This window comes from Numenius arquata, chromosome 11, assembly GCF_964106895.1.
Source record: "Numenius arquata chromosome 11, bNumArq3.hap1.1, whole genome shotgun sequence".
Taxonomy (NCBI): domain Eukaryota; kingdom Metazoa; phylum Chordata; class Aves; order Charadriiformes; family Scolopacidae; genus Numenius; species Numenius arquata.
The window spans coordinates 20,903,362-20,922,708 of NC_133586.1; the positions used below are offsets into that span (position 1 = coordinate 20,903,362).

At 56.8% G+C, this 19,347-nt stretch overlaps 1 protein-coding gene across 3 annotated transcripts in view; it reads right to left on the bottom strand.

Annotated features, from left to right (window-relative positions):
- Nucleotides 1–474: 474 nt before the first annotated feature.
- LINGO1 (leucine rich repeat and Ig domain containing 1) overlaps nucleotides 475–19,347 on the bottom strand; it is a 150,332-nt gene continuing 131,459 nt past the window's right edge. For all 3 annotated transcript variants that reach the window (XM_074155932.1, XM_074155929.1, XM_074155930.1), the window contains one exon: nucleotides 475–2,759. In XM_074155932.1, coding sequence (XP_074012033.1) covers nucleotides 906–2,747 — 1,842 coding nt within the window. In that variant the 5' untranslated portion in view covers nucleotides 2,748–2,759 and the 3' untranslated portion in view covers nucleotides 475–905. The remainder of the gene's footprint in view (nucleotides 2,760–19,347) is intronic.

Consider the following 19,347-nt stretch of genomic DNA (forward strand, 5'->3'; position numbering starts at 1 on the left):
CCAGGTGAAGAGGCAGTGGGACCCCTGGGTACCCCCGGTCCTGCTGCCAGCACTGCCCGGGCAAAGCCTGGGGACCATGGGCGCGGTGAGCTGCTGCTTGCCCTGCGACAGGGCTGCGCGTCCTTGTCCCCGTGCAGAGGGCAGGCAAACAGCCCCGCTGGGCACTGCTGATGAACCTCAGCGCTGTGATCCCGCTCCCCCGGGATCTGAGGGTGGGTTGGGGAACCGGCTACAAAACTACAACCGATCCTTGGGGAATGAAAAAGTCAAACTCCTCTGGGTGCTGCTCTGGCACCCTGGGAGGCGCCTTTTGGGGCGCGTGCCCTTGGCGGCATCGGGAGACTGGCTCTGCCCTGAGGCTGTTCTTAGTGAGGCGGCTGCAAAATGCCTCCGAGGCGAGAAAGCGAGCGCTCGCCAGAGATACAGAACTGGACAGATCAAGAAGTCAAGATTTTGCATTCCAACTATCTATAGGAAATAGGGTTTTTTTTATTATTTCAAGTTTTCATAAAAATCCATAATTATTGAAATCAAAGTTACAGAAGAAAGTTCGTAACTTTTTTATTGATTTTATTTCTTTTTTCTTTCTTTCCCCTCCCCCCTCCCCCGTTGTTTTTCCCTCTCAGGGTTATATCTGACATCAGAGTCCATCAGACAAAGTTCTTACAAACACAGGAGTCCTGAAGACATCGGCTGAATGTTTTCCTGGTATAAAGAAGAAGAGGAGGAGAAAGAGGTGGTGACAGTGCGGGTGCAGTGGGTACGGACAGGGGCGGAGGGCGTGATGGAAGGAGAGAGGTCGGTATGTTTGTAGCAATGTTTGTTTTTTAATTATTTTTTTAGTTGTTCATTTGTTCTTTTTTTTAAAAAAAAACCACCATTATTATTTGCAAATTGTTGCCTGGTTAAATCATTTTCATGTTGAACTTGCGCGGCGCATCGGCAGAGCTGATGCCGGCGTCGGACTTGCGTGGCACGTACTCGATTTCAATGTTGTGCTTGGTGTTGCCTTTCCCCCGGCTCCACAGGAAGAGGAGCACCAGACAGAAGAGGACGACGCCCAGGAAGGAGATGAAGCCCATGGTGGTGGCAATGATGAGAGTCTTGATGTCAAAGGGGAAAGGCACGGTGGCGCGCGTGCTGTTGGCATCGCTCTCGTTGGGCTGGTTGGAGATGAACGCGAAGGTCTTGTTGGGCTGGTGGGGCCAGTCTGGGGAGTAGCTGCGCACGTGCAGGTGGGCCAGCATGGTGTCATTGCCACCCGCGTTGCTGGCGATGCATAGGTAGGTGCCATTGTCCTGGATCTGGGCGTAGCGCACCTCCAGCGTGCCGTCAGGGAAGACAGTGAGCCGCCCGTTGGTTTTGGTAGAGATGAGGTGCTTCCGGGGAGAGAGCCACATGATGGTGGGGGGTGGGTCCCCATCTGCCCGGCAGACAAAATGGACCGTGTGGCCTTCGTCCACAAAGATCTGCTGAGGTTTGCGGTCCCGTATCCGTGCTCGGCGGCAGGTAAAGTAGTTGGGCAGGAGGACGTCGGGGAAATCTTTGAACTCCTTGCCCTGGACGAACTCGGGGGTGGAGCAGGTGGGCTGCTGCTTGTTGAAGTTCAACCTCCATCGCCGCCGGAAAACCCAGAGCAACCGACAGTCGCAGGCTAAGGGGTTGTTGTCGAGGATGAGTGTCTCCAGGTTGCCCACTGAGTGGAAGGCCGACTCCTCCAGGGTGGTCAGCAAATTCCCCGACACGTTCAGGATGCGCAGGTAATTGAGGCCGCGGAAGGCAAAGGGCTCGACCGTGGTGAGCTGCCCTCCCACCAACTGGATCTCCTGCAGCCTGAGCAGGTCATGGAGCATGGAGCCCTCGATGGTGACAATGGGGTTGTAGGACAGGTTCAGGAACCGGAGGTAAACCAAGTGCCTCACCGACACATACGGGATGGACGTCAGGTTGCAGTGGGTGATGGACAAGGAGGTCAGGTTCAACCCGTAGAGGCAATTGGACGTCATAGTATCCAGGTAGGGCCAGTGTGAGATCTCAAGGACCTTGAGGCGGTACAGCCTCTTGAATGAGTAATCTCGGATGGTGTTGATGTTCAGATGGCGCAGCCGCAGCACGATCAAGCCATGAAGGTGAGACAGGGCCTCCGTGGGGATGGAGGTCAGGTTGCATTTCTCCAGGGTCAGCTGTTCCAGGCTGTTGAGGCCGCTGAAGGCCCGGTGGGAGATGTAGACAAGGTCGTTGTCCCCCACCTCCAAAGACTTCAGGTTGTACAGGTCCTGGAACATGTAGTCTAGGAGGATCACAATTTTGTTCTCACTAATGTCTAGCTTGGTAAGGTTGCTGAGTCCGGTAAACACCCCCAAGGGGATCAGCTTGAGTCTGTTACTCCTGAGCCCCAGCGTCCTGAGGTTGAAGAGGTTGTTGAAAGCCCCAGGTTCAACGGCACTGATAATGTTCTCATTTAGCTCCAGCTCCTCCAGGTGAGGGTAGTTGGCAAATTCATCCTGGTTGAGCGTCTTGATGCGGTTCTTGCCCAAGTCCAGCAGCCTGGTCTCGGTCGGGATCCCCTCTGGCACGACCATAAATCGCTTCCGGTGGCACAGGACGGCGCGCTCCTGGGCAGAGCACTCGCAGCGCGGCGGGCAGCCTGTGGCGGAGCCGGACAGGATGGATCCCAGCATCAGGAGGAGAATCGGCTGCCAGCAGGCCAGGATTGGGCTGCGCATACTCGCCTCCCCAGCTACCATCCTATCTCTCACCTGCAGGTGACACGGAGGAGAGAAAGAGCAAGGTGGAGGTGAGCAAACGATGGGCACGACCACGGCAAAAGGTTTACTGTCCTGGTAGAGCTGACGTTAAGGCGAAAGGCACCGTTGAGGCAGAGCAGGGGTTCTCATTTTCCATCTGAAATCCAGCCCTTTGGCTACAAGACCATCTCTCCTCCCCAGCCCCCAACTTCCCATTTGATGACTGAACGTGTACAGACTTTGAGTGGAAAGCCTTGAGGAATCTGTGTCAGACAGACCTCGCTTCCTCGGCTTCTTAAAAATAAAATAATTTAATACTAAAGACATCTATCTACATCCTATTTTAAGCTCTTGAAATTATTCAGTTCCCTATAGATGGAGCCTGAATCTAGAGGCTGCTTTTGCAAACGCAGAGGAGCTGAGCGTGGGATGGAGCATCTGGGGGAACCCCGCTTGGGGTCAGCTGGCAGCGGGGTGTCCGAGCGGGGAGCAACGGTGACAACTCTATGGGGACTGGTCTCCTGCCTCCGTGCTCCCCCAGGCTCCGCAGCAGCCTGGGTTCAGTGTCCCCCCGCCCCGGGTTAGTCCCCTGCCTCCCACCGTGCCTGCCCGCGAGGTGCAGACCCGCACCGTTCCTCTCTGAGAAACAGCAACCGGTCAGTGCATCTGTCTAGGGAGAGCCGTGGCCTGATGTGAGGTCCAGGGGGGCTGTGTGGTACAGGGGGATGCCCAGTCTCCACTGGGTAAGGCCTGGCTTCCTGCTGCCTTCCCTGGGGAGCGCTGGGAGACCCACTCGAGGTTATGGTCTGGCCCAGAACCGCCCTGGCCCATTGGCAAGCGCTGCCTCGGTTGCATTTATTTCCTTGTTGTTCGAGCTGTTATGAGGGATCAAATCATATTAATATTGCATATTAGATGTACAGCGACTCCGGACTGTGTTTGTATCTATTGTTATGTGCACACTCTGCATCGCTCCCACTAATGCTATTTATGGCTATCGCTGAATATACACAATATATTACTTCCTTTGGCTCCATTTGTATCCGTCATTATGTATCCTGTGCATTACTTTCCCTGCTCCGGCACTATTTATGGATCTGGTACGCATTCTATGCATTACTTCCATTGCATCTGTTCATATTCATCATTTCATGACCCAAGTATAGCTTTTATTCCCAAAAAATTATTCAAATTATTCAAAATTTCTTTTCAAGATGCAAGGATGAAAAATGATGTCTACCAGCACCATCTCAGACACCACCAGGCGGCCTGGCTGTGAGGACCCAGAGCCCCCACAGAAGTCCTCCCGTGGGTTTGTCCCAGCTCGCTGTCCTCCTCCCTCCCCTTTCCCTGCTGCTTCTGCCGTGGGACTGCTCGCTGGGGACCACCCGAAGCCCATCACCCCCCAAGTGAAGGGGTGCGACGCCAGGAGCTGATCCCGCATAGCTCCCCTGGCAGCGTCACCGAGCTCCCTCACGCTGGCCTTGGGCCAGCACGTCCCAGTCCGGTGGAAACATTTCCAGTGGGTTCGTTTGGGCCTGGGCCAGGCTGCAAAGAGCCATTTGCCGGGTATTTACAATCCATCATCTCCCATGTCATCACCTCCCTAGCGCTGACCGTGCTGGGCAGCCTTACAGATACAACCGGGGCTGCCGCTACCGTCGTGACGCTGGGGCTGGGAGCCGCCGGAGGGATGTGCCGGTGCCCGGGGCCTCTCAGGCGAAGGGCTGCACGTGGATTTGCTCCCCAGGCTCATGCCGCGGCCCCAGGCAGGGCTGGGGCTGCCAGGGGTTCCCCACACCACCTTCACCACCTCTCCCCGCGGGCAGGGAGGTGCCGGCGGCGTTGCTGCTCCCACGGTTGCCAACACGTGCCGGCTCGCTCACAGCCTCCCTCGGCCGGTGCTTCTCAGAAACCAACTCCCGCTCCTCACAGCCATGCTGAGAAAGCCATCAAAGAAAGCAAAACACTGCACGCAAAACAAAACACACTCTAAGGGGCTTAATTATACCAGGGCTGAAAAGGCTTCAGCTCATTAGAGTGCCAGGCAGCTGGCCTTATTTGGATGTGGTTCGTGCTGAAATTTCAGCTCTGTCCGTGCGGGGTGGAAGGGAAAGAGCCGAGTCGTTCCGTGAGGCTCCACATACGGCTCCCCCATCATCCCAGACATCCCCCAGGCCCAATTCCATCCCTCCACCAGTGGGCAGAGCCTTGTGTCTGCACATCTGGCTCCGCGCTGGTCTGGGGCAGGCGCCAGAGGCACTGGGAGCGATGCGGCAGCAATGGCTAAAATGTAAGTTAAAGTGGAGGTAGATGAATGAAGCGCAATCTGAATGGCGTTACAGATGAGGCAAGCCCACTTGTGTAGAATTGAAGTCTAGACACACCTCACGTTATTAGTTCTCAGCTACATTTAAATCCGTGATAAATACAATCCCTGACAAAAACATCTGTAATCTTAATAGCCAGAGTCACAGACGAGCTTTGGGAGAAAGACAATGAATAAGCTGAAAAATTCTGGGCTAAGATGAGCTTTAAATCACTTCTGGTTCCCATTTACCTCTGACTGTTTCAGAGATGAATATTCGTGCTTCAAGGTGAGGCGGCTGTTAAGAAGTGCCCTTCTAAAAAAAAATGAGTCAAATTGTGATTTTTTTCATGTGTGCTGAGGTCAACAACCCACGTGTGGCTTTACAGTGACTGTCACGCATCCCTCCCTGCCAGTGGCTGGACTCACGTCGCATCAGCAAACCTCAGCCCAAAGTCAGGACTGGCCTTTCGGCCATCCCGTGTCTGCCACCACAGGGTGCCATGGTGCCCAGCGCTGGGGCTGCGGGTGCCTCAGATGGACTTGGGTGGCTCTGGGGACAGGGCCTGGTGTCACCAGGGAGAGATGGTTGAGGCCCCTTCCCTTGAGATATTCAAGGTGAAGCACGACGAGGCCCTGGGCAACCTCGTCTAGTTGGGGGTGTCCCTGCTGACAGTGGAAGGCCGGACTAGATGACCTTTGGAGGTCCCTTCCGGCCTGGACCAATCTATGAATCTATGGCAGTGGCCATTCACAGCAATTGCCGACTGCAGGAAACTAGGCGGTGGCTCAAAGTTCCACCAAGGGCTTTGCAAAAATTGAAGCCCTCCCAGATTTACTCTGAGGAGGAAGGGGGGTGTGAAAGGTGTCCCAGCACCCCACCAGGGTACGCAGCCATGGCCCCAGCACGAGCTGCCAGGCAGGATCAGGCTGCCCGGCTGTGATTCACAGGCCAGGCCAGCCCAGCGAGAGCTGCAGCCCTCTGGCATGAACGTGGCTCTCATTTCTCACATAAAAAGGAAGAATCAATAAGAAAGGAGCAGCTGCTGGACTCGCTGCCTTTAGGCAGTGAGCAAACCAGTACAAACCAAAGCAAAAATTGTGCCCAAAGCTGTGGCATCCACTGACCCGTCCTCGCCACCCTGGCGCCTGGGGACGAGGGCTCCAAAGTACAACCCCTTCCCCGGGGAAGCTGCCAGACTCGCCCCAAGAGGAGCAGATGGGCACGTTGGAGTCCCACAGCCTTGGCGCTAAATGCAGCAGGACCTGCTGAGTGTCTCCGGCTAGGATCAGTGCTGGGAGGAAAGATGCTATTCCGGGCCTGTGCCTGGAAAGGCGGCCTGGGGCCGGGCTGGAGCTGACGAGTGGGGGGGTTCACTCCGTCGTGATGGGCACAGGCTGCCCTGGCGCGGAAGGAATGGCCCTGGGGAAACCAAACCCAGGTGATGACCCAGGAGGGAGTCCAGGCTCGGCACCTGGGTTTGCTCCTGAGGCTGCCACTGCCCTTCCTGTTCTAAAGGGTGGTCCACACGCCTGGCCATGCCCCCGCACTGTCACCCTGGGCTGTTCCCTGCTCAGCACCCCACAAGGGTGCCCGGCAGCCGGGGCTGGGCCAGTGCTCCTCGGCACTGAGTGATCTGTCTGCTGCACTGACAGCGAGCGAGTGGCAAAAATCCCCGCGTCAGCTATAACCCCCACCTGGCAGCCATAAATTACAGTGCAGGAGACGTTCACCCTTGAACCAGATGCTTTTGAGAGCATCGAACGACAACAGGCAATTTAGGATGAAGCGAGCCATATCCCCAGGGGGGCCCACAGTGCTCTGGGGGCTCAGCAGAGCCAGGGAAGCACGTTCCCCCAACACGACCATCCCTGCAGGAGCCGACCTTGCTGCGGTGCCGTGGGGGCACGCAGGAGCCAGCCTGATCCCAGCAGCACCGGGCACCCGCGCGGGGCTACAGGACGGGTGGGGGTCAGCCGGGGGCTCACCCCCATCTCTGGCATGCCAGCTTTGCACAAAGCCTCCGAGACACAGCGCTAGGAGTCAGCGCTCTCGTCTCCTCTAAGCTGCTCCAGCTAAATCAAATTTTATTGAACTTGACTACATTTTAGAGATAAAGACTCCAGGTTTACAAATAAATATTTAACAACCTTTCCTGCTGCTAAAAGAGTTGCTTATCCAGACCCCGGGCTCTGCACTAAGTGTTCCTGTAGCTATCCGCAAAGCAGCAAAACAAAGGGAGCAGCTTTAATTTGCCAAACACGTTCCTGCCCATTTCCTCCTCTCTCCATCATTCCCCCTGTGTCCAGCATGCATTTGTGGGCCCTGCTGCTCTGTCTCTCCCTCCTCCCCACCCCACCTGCTCCATCCTCCTCCTCCTCTCTTCCCACCCAGTCCCCAGAGTGCACGGGCTGGTAGTAGCTGCTCTCCTCTCCAGTGCCCAGGCATGGTCAGGGATGGGTGGAAGCAGGGGCTGGAGCACACAGGGTGGAGGGGACGGTTTCCCTCCTGGGACCACGCTGCTTCACATGAGTAAAAAGAAACCAAAAAGGAAGAACATAAAGTCAACCCTGAGCGCTGCCAGGGCTGGCTGGTGGGCAGCAGACAGGGCGGCTGGAGGCACAGTGCTGGCCTGGGTGATGGAAAGCTCAGGCTTTCCTGAGCCTTCACTATTCCTCTGGGCCTTCACTTCCTCTGGGCCTTCACTAATGGATGGGTGTTAACGAAGGACACGAAAACAAAGGGCTGCAGTGCAAAGGACTTCCCTGTGTCCTGTCCTGGCCCCAAATCCTCCAGAAGCAGAACAGGAGGGTGTGAGAAGTCGGGGAGAAAGAGGCAGAAGCTGAGATGGATCCTGTGCCTTGTTCAGGGTGGTGGGGACACACGAGTGAGTCGTTGCAAGGCAATGACCTGTGGCAGATTGGCCAGAGAGGAGACCACCCCCAGCCCCAAGCTGCCCAGGTCACCGGCTCCCCCTCACCCCTGGGAAAATGTGACTCTCCAGCAGGAGCTTTTGCTCGGCCTTCTGAAGTATCTGCTTTCAGCTGCTCCGCGGCGGGAGCCTGGAATAGGTGTGCCGCAACCTGATCTGCTCTGGCAGTTGCTCTGAGGCTGTAAAAGAGCATGAAGAACTATTTAAGATGCAAATCCCCTTCCGGCACTGACACCGCCTGGTTGGCACCAGATACCCCCAGCAGCCGGCCCGCGGGACTGCCCTGCCCCAAGGCATTTTCCTCATGGTGACGGGCTCTTCCACCCAAAACGTGGTGCCCCCAGTGCTGCAGGGGATTAAGTCAGGGAAGCACCAAGCCAAAGGGCAAGAAGAGCAGAAAGAAGGCGGGGGGGATGCACAGGGGAGGAAAGAGCTGGCAAGTGGGCTCAGGGGCTGGGAGGCTGGAAGGGGGGGCTTTGGTTCAGCCATCCACTGGTTTAGCTCTGGGCCGTGGCTCCGCTTGACCCCATGCAGGGACAGATACGTACAGCGGAGGGACAACCGGCAATGGCCCAGCACCAACCTGGAGAGTGGTTTTCAGGCATGGCAGGCAGGTTATTGGAGCAGGGCAACGGGAAGGAGATCCTCTGCAGGATGCTGAAGCTCAGAGCAGTTTTTGCTGAGGCTGTTTCTTGCTGCGATCACATCTGTGCGAGAGCCGCTCGCCCTCCTCACACCTTTGCTCCTTTGTTTTTCACGTCTTTTCTCTCTCTTTGGCTGCACATGCTTCAGTGCCCCATCAGCAAAGAAAACATCCTGACAAGTGATCAATAAGTAATTGCAAAGGCAGCTGTGGATGCTGGGGGCGTAAAGCCCTGAGCTAGCAAGAGATAACTGAGTGTAAGGGGTGCAGCGCACCGTGGAGCTCAGGCCCGGAGCCAGCCCCAACCCCCTGCTCATTGACCGAGGTGGCCGGGACAAGAGCTAGCCCACCGCTGCCAGTTGGTGGGTCAATGAATCCCATGTCAGGCAAGATGGGAGGAGGCTGACGTTTCTTCTGCTTGTGAAACAAAGAGCAGCAGAGCTGGTTTTGCTGGGAGAAGATCGAGTCAGCCTTGGGACTCCAGCACCAGAGACTTTTCGGGCTGGATCGGCAGGAGAGCAGGAGAATGACGTGCATTGGGAGGCTGGGAAGAACGTGCACCAGCTAGTTGAATGGGGCTTATCTTTCTTTATTTATTTCGGCAAATCTCCTCAGGATTCCTGTCTTTCTGGACACGGGGTGGGTCACCAGGATGCTTTAGGTGCTCACCTGAAGGAACCCAGCTCAGCAGACACTCGAGTGATGAGGAGCGTTGGGTAGAGGCAGCTTCAGTATAGCATGAGGGTCTCTGTAAGTGATTGTTCTTCCCTGTCCATAGCTGTGACAGGAGGATGGAAAAACCTCATCCTCTTCTTAGGGCTATGGAAACATTTGTACTGGAGAGGTTAAAGAAAAGTCTGTCCAATGAGCATCTTCTGGGAGAGACGCCAGGGTCATGATGACATTGTGAAGGCACTCCTCGTGCTCTGCCTCGACGTGCCCATGGCCAGCAAGGAGTCACAGGACATGGCCATCCCCGAGGCGGCACCTGCAAAGGCGCTTTGGGGAGAGCAGGACACTGGCAGCTGCCAAGACCTTGGGCCACTGTCCCCACTCCTCCTCATGCAGAGAGAAAACTGCCTTCGCCTCCCAGTACAGCCCAGCCACGGCTGGCAGCCACTCCTTCTTGTTGCACTGGAGGGATTGTTTTTTCCTGAGAATGGGCTTGAGTGGTACCCAAACACCTTCTGCGCTCCTCCGAGCTCCCCAGGAGCACTCCGAGCAGCCCCGGCACCGCCGAGGGTCCAGCAAAGGGCCCTGCCCTGGACAGCAAGAGTGGATTTTGGACTGGAGAATGGGGGACGGCCCAGGCGACTCGGCTGGCTTGCCTGCCAGGCTCCGCACGCCCCGGTGCTGCTGGGGCGGCTCTGCGTGGCTCAGCACCCTGTGGCGGTGCTGCTGAATCAGCCGGAGCGCAGCTGTACGGTGCCTGTGCTAAACCCTGCCTTTCCGTCAGGGGCAGGACACCACCTGATCTAGCATAAAAGCGGCTGGTACAAAGTCACCCTGCTGCCAGAGCACGTTTCCTCCAGAGCAGGAGCAGATGGCATTTCTGTATGGGGCCACCTTGGTCAAGTGACCGGTGGCTTCCCGTCTGCCCCAAGCCCGGGCACCAGCCCCCAAGAACGGTCCCTGTCTTGTGGCCAGTGCCAGCATCCCAGCAGCGAGGCGGGCAAGCCCTGCCAGGCTGAGCGGCTACTCCTGGCAATCCCCATGCACGAACCACACCTGGGGGCACCACAAAGGGCCTGGCAGGGGCGGCTGTCTGGCACCAAGACAAGATTCTCCCTCCCCACTGCTCCCTGCCTGGGGACATCCTGTCCCCTCCAGCCATCAGCCTCTGCCAAAAGGGTGTCCCATGGCTCTGCAGCGCCCTGGAGCTCTGCTCAGCACCTGGAGCAGAAAACCAAGGCCCCAAGCAGAGATGGGGGAGCAACCCCAGCACCTTCTGTCCTCCTTTACCCAGGGCTGGCTCAGCAGGAGAGCGAATGCCGAACCAGCGCGACATCCTGGCCCCATGAGCAACCTCACTCCACAGGGCCATAAGGGGACATCAGCAAAGCTTTGTGATGTGACCCCCTCCAACAGCCACAGGTCCGAGCTGCTGTGTCCCCACTGTGTCCCTGCCACTGCTTGAAGGTGGAAACCCCACATCAAAGTCCCAAATGCTGCATGGCCACAGCAAGCGGGGACCAGCAAGCCTGTCACGAGCCTGTAGTGCTACAGAGCAACGCTGCTGCCAGGGACTGGCCACGTTCCTTACATTTAATTTAAGCTTAGACTGTACTTACAGCACCACTTCTGCTCCCATGCCACATCCCTTAAATACTCCTACAAGCAGCGCAGGATACCTAGAAAAGTACAAAGGGCTGCTCCGGAGCGCTGTGTCTTCCCCTGGAAACCTTTGGGATAATAGCGAGAGGACTTCAGAGGACATAAACCCGGCAGCTCTGCTGACTCCAAGGAAACCTGCTGATTTACCTCCCTTTAGGACCGGCCCTGATATTTTTATACTGCTGCCTAAAATAAGCGGCCTCAGAAGCCTTTTGTGAGAGGCTGATGGCAGCCCAGCCCAGCAGAGATGGCTCTGCGATAGCCCGTGGGTGGGATAAGCCGCACAGGACACTGAGGGCACTCGTGTGCCGTGCTGCCAGGACCAATGGCCCCACAAGCGCTGGGTGGCATCGGCAGAGCTGTCCCTGCCCGCAGGGATGCAGGGGCAGAGCAGGGTGGCGGGCTCAGGCAGGGGCATGGCTGTGTTTCAAGGCACTGTGAGAGACAAAAGCCCCAGTCCTCTCCATCCACCTCCTTTCCTGACTCCTTCCCACAAGCCAGATCTCTCACTCTCTCTGCCCCTCCAAGTTATTATTAAGTTTTGTTCACATAATAACAAATTCAGTGCTGCAGGAATTTCCAGAAAGAGAGAAGTGGAGAAAATAGGGAGCCAAAGAGAGCATGAGTGATGGCAAACGTGGAGAGAAGATTCGTCTTCCCAGCCTGGCTTTCTCTGTGCTGCTTTTACATATATAATTCTTTTTGCTTTCCCCCCTTTCTCGCTTGTTTGATTTTTGCATTATTTATGGCTTGTCTTCAGGGCCTGTATTTGCTGTTATTGTTTCATTCAACAATAAAATAGATTAGATAAAAACAAACTGTGCTGAGCCACGGCTGAGCCCGCCTGTCCTGCAGTCAGCCCTACCCTCCAAGTCAGGCAGAGCAGGTAACACAGGTGCGGGCGGCCGGGCAGTGCCAGCCGGACGGGGACGCGGGGTCACCACCTCGCCACCCCTTCCCAGCCCAAATCCCTGCGGGCAGGGACGTGCTGTGGGATGTGGTTTGGCCAGGATTTGGGCTCTGGGTGCTGCCAGCCCCGCAGACATGTGCCCTCTGCAGGTATAGGAGACTGAGGGGTGACCTCATCACTCTCTATAACTACTTGAAAGGACATTGTAGAGAGGCTGGTGCTGGTCTCTTCTCACAGGCCAATAGCGATAGAACAAGAGGGAATGGATTCAAGCTGCAACAGGGTTGGTTTAGAGTGGACATTAGGAAGAAATTCTTCACAGTGAGGGTGACCAGACACTGGAACAGGCTGCCCAGGGAGGGGGTTGAATCACCATCCTTGGATGAGTTTAAGAGTTGCTTAGATGTGGTGTTGGGGGATATGGTGTAGGGGAGAACTTTGTAGAGTAGGGTAGATGGTTGGACTCGATGATCCCAAGGGTCTTTTCCAACCTAGATGGTTCTATGATTCTATGATTCTCTAGGGGCTGGGCACAGAACTCCTGGGGTCCTGGCACTGCCCCCAAATCCCAGTTCCCTCCCCCCAGGCAAGAAGGAAGAATGCTGGTTGAGAGGAGAAAACAAAGCACTGGAAACTCTGGGGTTTTTCAGGGCAATCTCATGAAACCCAATGCACTGATTTCACTAGCAAGGGTGCCCCAAGCCGAGCCGGCGCTGGCTGCGGGTGCTGTGCCCCAGCAAATCTCAGCCCCGGGTGCTCTGGGAACATGCAGCGTGGTGCTGGGGAAGGGCTCAGCGCAGGGCGGGCAGTGCTGCCCCGTGGCTGCGAAGCAGCTGGAGCAGGGGCGAAAAGCACAATGGGTTTAATGCCCATGATAAGGGGTGTCAGCATGCCAGCAGCCTCAGCCACCCTGCAGGGAGCTGCGCCGTTCCCCGGCTTTTTCTGTCTTCCAGCGGGTGACTGCGCTGATCCCGGGAGCACAGAGGAAAAGGAGGGACCCACCGTGGGGATGGAACGGTTCCCCCGCTGCCCTCGATGGAGGGCTGCTTTGAGGGGGGTTTGTTGTGTTTTGCTAGAGCTGAAAGAGATGCTTTCCGCCCTTTCCTCCTTCTCCCCGGTGATGTTGATAATAACACAGAGTCCGCACTCTGGGCTGTACGTGAGAACAAAAGCAATCACGGGGAAATACAGTGCATAGAAATTAAATCAGAAATGCAAGGCCAGGGTTTTCATTTCGGTTCAGCTTCTGTATCGTTTCCCATTGAAAAGGATAAACAGGCTGAGCACAAATCAGTTTAATGGCAGCACCTAATGGCAGCGCAATTCCATGTTTCCTGGAGCAAATCGTAGCTCAAGCCCAAAGCGACAGCGCGACACGCTCCATGGGACAGCCACAGCATGGCACAGCCCCAGCTGAGCGCTGGGGGGCCACTGGGCCCCCCCCAGGACTTGCCACCCTCAGCAGCAGTGCTGAAATAACCTGGTTTATCGAGGTGCAAGAGGGGCTGGTGTCCGGGCTTGGTGATGCCGGTGGACCCTTCCCTGCCCAACTCTCAGCATCACCAGGCTCGTGTTTAGGGTTAGACCATATGAATTTGACTCTCCCCAGCCTGAAGGGCCAGTAGGGACATCTGGGTACAGGTATGGGAGGGAGAGGTTTGCCCACGTGCCTGTGCAGAGGGTAAGAAGAGCCCCCGAGAGCGCTCAGACTTTGCTCCCCACTCCCAGGTTGCCTCCAAGGTCTAAATCAGTTGTTTCCCATTTCACACTTGACATCTCAAATCCAAACAATGAGCTGAAAGAATAGATCATGTCAAAATATTTCTGCTTCTCCCTCCTACGAGAATTCCCCATCAGAGACCAATCCAATTAAGGTGCTGGTTATGAAATTAACCATAATTACAAGAGCGATATTTAATGTTTTGCATTCTGATGAAGAAACAGAAAGGAAACGACCAAAAAAACCCAAGGTTTTGGGTCCTACTGAGATAACTAAGAGCAACGTGGGGTGGTGGGGAGCAAGAGCTGCCAAGGGAACAAGGGCTATGTGGTGTGGCAGGGGCTGGGCTGCACCACGGGCGCCCAGCCCAGGGACCCCACAGCAGCAAGGGCAAGGGCTGGTTGCTCATGGGCGCATCCCTCAGGGACCAGTGGCCAGCCTGTCCGCCAGAGCAGGGGTCCAGCCCAGCCTGATGGCTGCCAGCAGGTATTTTGCCATTTGAGCATCACTCGGATGGTGTTGGGCTGCAGGAACCATGTCATGGGATGCACAGCTCAGTCCTGCACCTCCTCCCCCTGTCGCCCTCTAGCTCACCCACAGGACTGTCCCCAGCTCAGGACACTGACCTCAGCCCTGAGACAAGGGACACGAGAGCTTCAGTGGGCAAAGCCTTTAGCCTCTAACAAGGACACCTTCAGGGACACCTACCTCTGAAGCCCAGGGGAATCATGTCCATGTGTGGACACATGTCCACTGCAGAATGCCATGGGCACCGAAAGGCTGACTAGCTTATAGAGACACATGAAAAAAAAATATGGAAGAAAACAGACAGGATGGTTAAACAGAAGCCATTTCTGTGCTTAACCAGTAGAATGAGTGAAACCAAGCCAAACTCTCCGGTCCCCGTGAGAGGGATGCTGACATGCTGCCTAGCCCAGTCCCGTGCTGACGGAGCTGCAGTTTGGATGGGGCATGGGGCCACGGAGGGCTGGGGATGGTGGCCAAGGTGTCAGTGAGGCCAGAGGGAGGGCTGAGCTGATGGGGCTCATGGCAGGGCTCCCCCCAACATGGCCACGCTGTTGGCCGTACATCAATACCCTCTGTGCGTCCTCTTGGCACAGAGGGTAAGGGCATGGACCAGATGGGTTCTGTGAGTCACTCCTAACTGCTGCTCCCACAAGGTGGGAATCACCCAGGTCTTGCCTCAGCATGGCCATTAGCTCCAGCGGTGTGGAGTCTCTGTTCAAGCTGGGTGCTCCCCCCGCTGTGCCCTCCTTCCCGAGCCAGCCGGCGTGACCTGCTGCTCTTGGGGATGGAGGGAGCCTCATGCTCCCTGCCTGGGCCAAAGAGGAGATGAGGACCTCCATGGCATTTATTAGCATTTATTCGATTGCTTGGGTCAAGCTGACAATTAACGCTGCCTGCTCAGACACGGCCACCTTTGTGCGACCTCTCTTTCTCCTGGCTTGCCGTGCCAAGGGGGAGCAGAGGCCACGCTGTGCTGCTGACAGCACTCCCGGGGCTGGGGAAGGACTCGGGGGGCACAGCTGGTGTTTCTCCCCTTCCCCAAGCCTGCCCTGTCCTTGGATGCTCCTCTCTCTGTGTCGCACATACCCTGACACCATCCCAAAGGCTGCACACTCAAACAGCCACCAAAATTGGCTATTAGTAAGGCATGTCCCCAGCCAGGGTCACAGGGAGTGGGGACACACAGCAAAATCACACATGGAAATCTCTTTCCGTGCAGCCATTCCCCTCCACAAGCTCCCTCAGATAGAGCGGGGGGGGGGGAGAGATGGGCTTGGAAGAAAATTGAGGCCGTGGCCTTCAGTTGCTTTCTCCCTTTATTTTTCTTGGGTTGTTTGATTTGAGTTAAGCATTTGTAGCCCTCTTCTCTCTCATCTCAGCCTTCCTCACTACCTGACAAGCTCTGCTGGCTCTTTTCCCACCGAAAGCCATTTCTGCTCATGGTAGGATAAACCCCGCTCCCTTCGCTTCTCAGGGTTTAGCAGAGGAGGGAGGAGAGCTGCTGACTCAGTGCATCGCATGTGTTTGAGACCTGGGCAAACACCCTCCCTCGCCAAGCTGCGCCGTGACTTGTACCACCGTCTGTGCCCTCCTCTTGCCGGCTCCAAACCCCTGCCACGGTGGCCGGTGTCAAGTATAAAGGGTGAATATGGGGACACCGGGCTCACGTTAGCCTGTACCATAGAAGGAGAGTCAATAGGAGCCAACGGTGCTGCTAATGTCCACACCGGCGCCAGCACTGCCCACCCAAACTGCCCAAGGGCCCGTAAGCCAAGGGGGGGCCCAAGGGCTGGCAGGGCTCAGCTGAGGTGACGTCAAAAAGTGTCTCTTCACCAGTTTCCACACCTGAAACTTCTCAAAAGAATCACATTTTCCACCGAGATGTTGACAGAGGTGTGCCCATGGCAAACATGTCCTTCCCTAGCTTTGAGGGGACGGGTCCAACTCCCAGCCCTGACACAGGGGTCACCCCAGAGCTGTTGCAGCAGCCCCCCACCCAAGAGCCATCCAACACCCCCAGTCACTGCCCAGTGACAACCACATGCACGAGGCAACACCTGATGGAGTGTATCAATCCTCATCAAACCACGATAGGTTCGGTTGTGCTTTATAATTCAGCAACTGTAATTACACTATAATTACACTAAAATTGTGGCATTATTATACAGTGATTTATCAACCTCTGAAATTAAACCTCAAGTTACAGGATTTTATACTTGTAACATACATCAAGCAGTATAAACTTCAGCATCATTACAGTGACTGTATTAAGTAGGAAACTAAAGAAATAATAAGTCATTCAGTCATGCTGTTAACCTTCCAGTGATATGAAACAGTGGTAATTAGAGGTATCACAGAGTAATTACGTTACAGGTGTAGAGTAACTGCAGCACGGTACGGTATTACAGAAGTAGAACCGTTCGTTTTGTAATTAATCCCTCCACAAAAAGGCTTGGAAAACCTGACTCTTCCCCTGGTGCTGTAAATTCAGCTCCACTGCCTCCTCCGCCTGCTTCCTGCCCGTCCCATGGGAGCCTTGCTGCAAGCTGGGGCTGCCTGAGCACCCACTGCAGGCAGGTGCCCCTGCCCAGCTCCGAGCTGCTGGCTGGGGGCTTACAGCTGAGAGGGAAGACCCTTATTACTATCTGGTAACCTGCAAAGTCCCCATCGGGGACACTGCTGCCTCTAGAGAGTCTGTCCCCATCCCAGAGTGGCAGCACTGGGGAGGGAGCAGAAGGGCCTGGCTATGGGGAAAACTGCCCCAGCGTGTCTGCAGGAAGACATGGAAGCTTTAACCTGGGGGGACATTTCTTTCTCGACCATGCTCACCAGCCTTGCCAGGCTAAGAGCTTCAGAGACCACTTCTCCTCCATGGTATTAAGCCACTGAGCTGACGTGCTCCAGGAAGGAGCCAGGAGCAGCAGGCGAGAAGGCACGGGGAGCCCAGGCATCTCCTCCCACTCGCCCCAGCCCACGCTGCTGGGATGGGCGGGGGGCTGAGAGGGGCTTTGTGCACCCGAGGAGTGAGCCTTCCCCTCGGCTCCATGGCACCTGGGACAGGCACGGGGCATTACTGGCCATTTGCCTTTGTTAGAGGTCCAGGAGAAGGACAAGGTGTGCACTTGAAATGGGGGGAGCAGACGCAGAGGAAGGGGGTCGAACAAAGGTTTGGGCTGTGGTGGTGTGGGGCTGGAATAGCTGTCCTTGGGGTGGGGATGGGTTGGGCAGCACAGGAAGCCCTGGTAAGGTCCTTGCAGCCCCCGTACAGCATTGCTGCTGCTCCACGGCCATCTCCGGCAGGCGTGAAGGTCAGGTCAGGGCTGCTGCATGTGGCAGAGTGGGGAGGAGAGGGTTAAGGTTGGCAGGAGGGCTGGGATGGGGATGTGGAAGGGCTATCATTTCAGAGCCGGGCTCTGGTAGGTGGTGCAGAGGAAGGGGAGATGGAGGGAGAAGGGAGAAGGAGCGGTTCTGTGGAGCTGAGCTGCTCCTGGGGATGCCTGAACTGCTCTGCCCATGCTCCCCCCGTGGGCCAAGATGCTGAACAGTGCGGGCTGGGGGGGAGTGTGTGGCTGTCACACTGGTCCCCTGCTGCAGGCCAGCAGGTAGAGAATCGCTTGCCGGAAAGGGCGTTTGCTGGGGAAGGATCGTGGATGGTGACTGCTCGGGCAAGGCGGCAGCTGGGCTAGTGACAGGCGAAGAGAGGCAGCAGAGGCTTGGTTTTGGCAACCAGCACGCACCCATGGCGAGGAGACCTGACCTCACCGGTGCCCACGCTCACCCACTGTCCCCCCCTCCCAGTGCACATCACTTTCACGGCACCAACACTCCCATTTCTTCTTGCAGGTGGCACCAACACTCTCATCACTTCTCAGAGGCGGCACCTCCAGCACCTGGAGCGAACCGTGCCTCTGCCCTTCGCTGGGAGCTATTTATACATGCAAGGCACAAGGTGAAAAAATCCAATAACCTACACACGGTATCAGAAAGCAACAAGCAATGGCACTGCCTGGGAGGGCTCCCAAAGCCCTCCTGGCCAGCAGGCTCTTGGGCATCCTCGAAATCTCGGCTGCCCTGCAAAGCCTCTTCAACATTAACCCCTTCTTTTTTCTGCCAGAAGCAAACCAAAGGCTGAGCCCATGCTGACAGACTGACCCTCCCCAGCATCTCCAGTATTCCAGGCTGGATCCCGTGCATGGGGCTGAGCCCAGGCTGGGAGACCCTTCAGTGCCCACACATCTGCCTCTGGAGCCTGAGGAATCGCCCCATCCAGCAGCAACACCCTACAGCCCCAACTCACCAGCCTGGGGAGCTGGAAACGGAGGGGTGAGTCCCCTGCCACAAAAAATTACCCCCATGGCTCCTGCCTGGTCACTCAGGACTGTTTAGCTCTCCCTGCCTGTATTTAACCCTTCGTGTCTCTCCCTAGGGGATAGGCAGAAGGCTGATTACTCCTCTTGAATTAACCCTTGCTGGTGGGGAGCTGGGCTTGAGGGCTGATCCCCCTGCTCCCCAGCAAGCCCTGGCAGGTAGCGCTGTCCTGGCCATACCCTACCTGAATATGTAATCTGCTCTAGGCTGGCTAACTCATCTGCTTAGCTCCCGAGGGGAGGAGGAGGGCTCCCACATCAGGATGCAGCTCTGCCCTCGCCTCAGCACCACCGAGCCCCAGACCCTGGCTGGGCGAGTCAGCCAGCCTCGGGTGGCCGGGACCCCGACCCCGCACTGGCTGCAAGCTGTCCTTCCCGCAGGGGCTGGAGGGGCTGCGGGGAAAGGCAGGGGAGAGGCGGGGGTGCTGGGGAGGAGATCAGCAGAGGGAAAACGCCCGGGCAGAGCAGGGCGGCAGAGGCGGCAGGATCAGCACCGGAGGGGCTGGGGGACAGCAGGGCCCGGGGACACACACCCCGCGGCGGGCAGCCCCCGGCCCCGCTGTCCCTTCCCTTCCCGCACCGCACCGCTCCCCGCGACCCGGACCCGCACCCCGGGGCGCGGTTTAAACCCGGCACCGGCGGGCACTCGCGGCACTCACACACACACACGCACGCACGCACCACCCGTGCCCTCTCCGGTGCACGCACGAAGTTCCCAGCCGGGCGCCTCCGAGCACCGGCGCGGGTCCACCCCGAGGGCAGCGACGCGGCTCTGGCCCGGGGGGACGGAGCCCCCCAGTTCCCCGCGCCGCCGGGACCGCCAGCATCCGTACCCGCCTCTCCAGCATCCCCGTCTC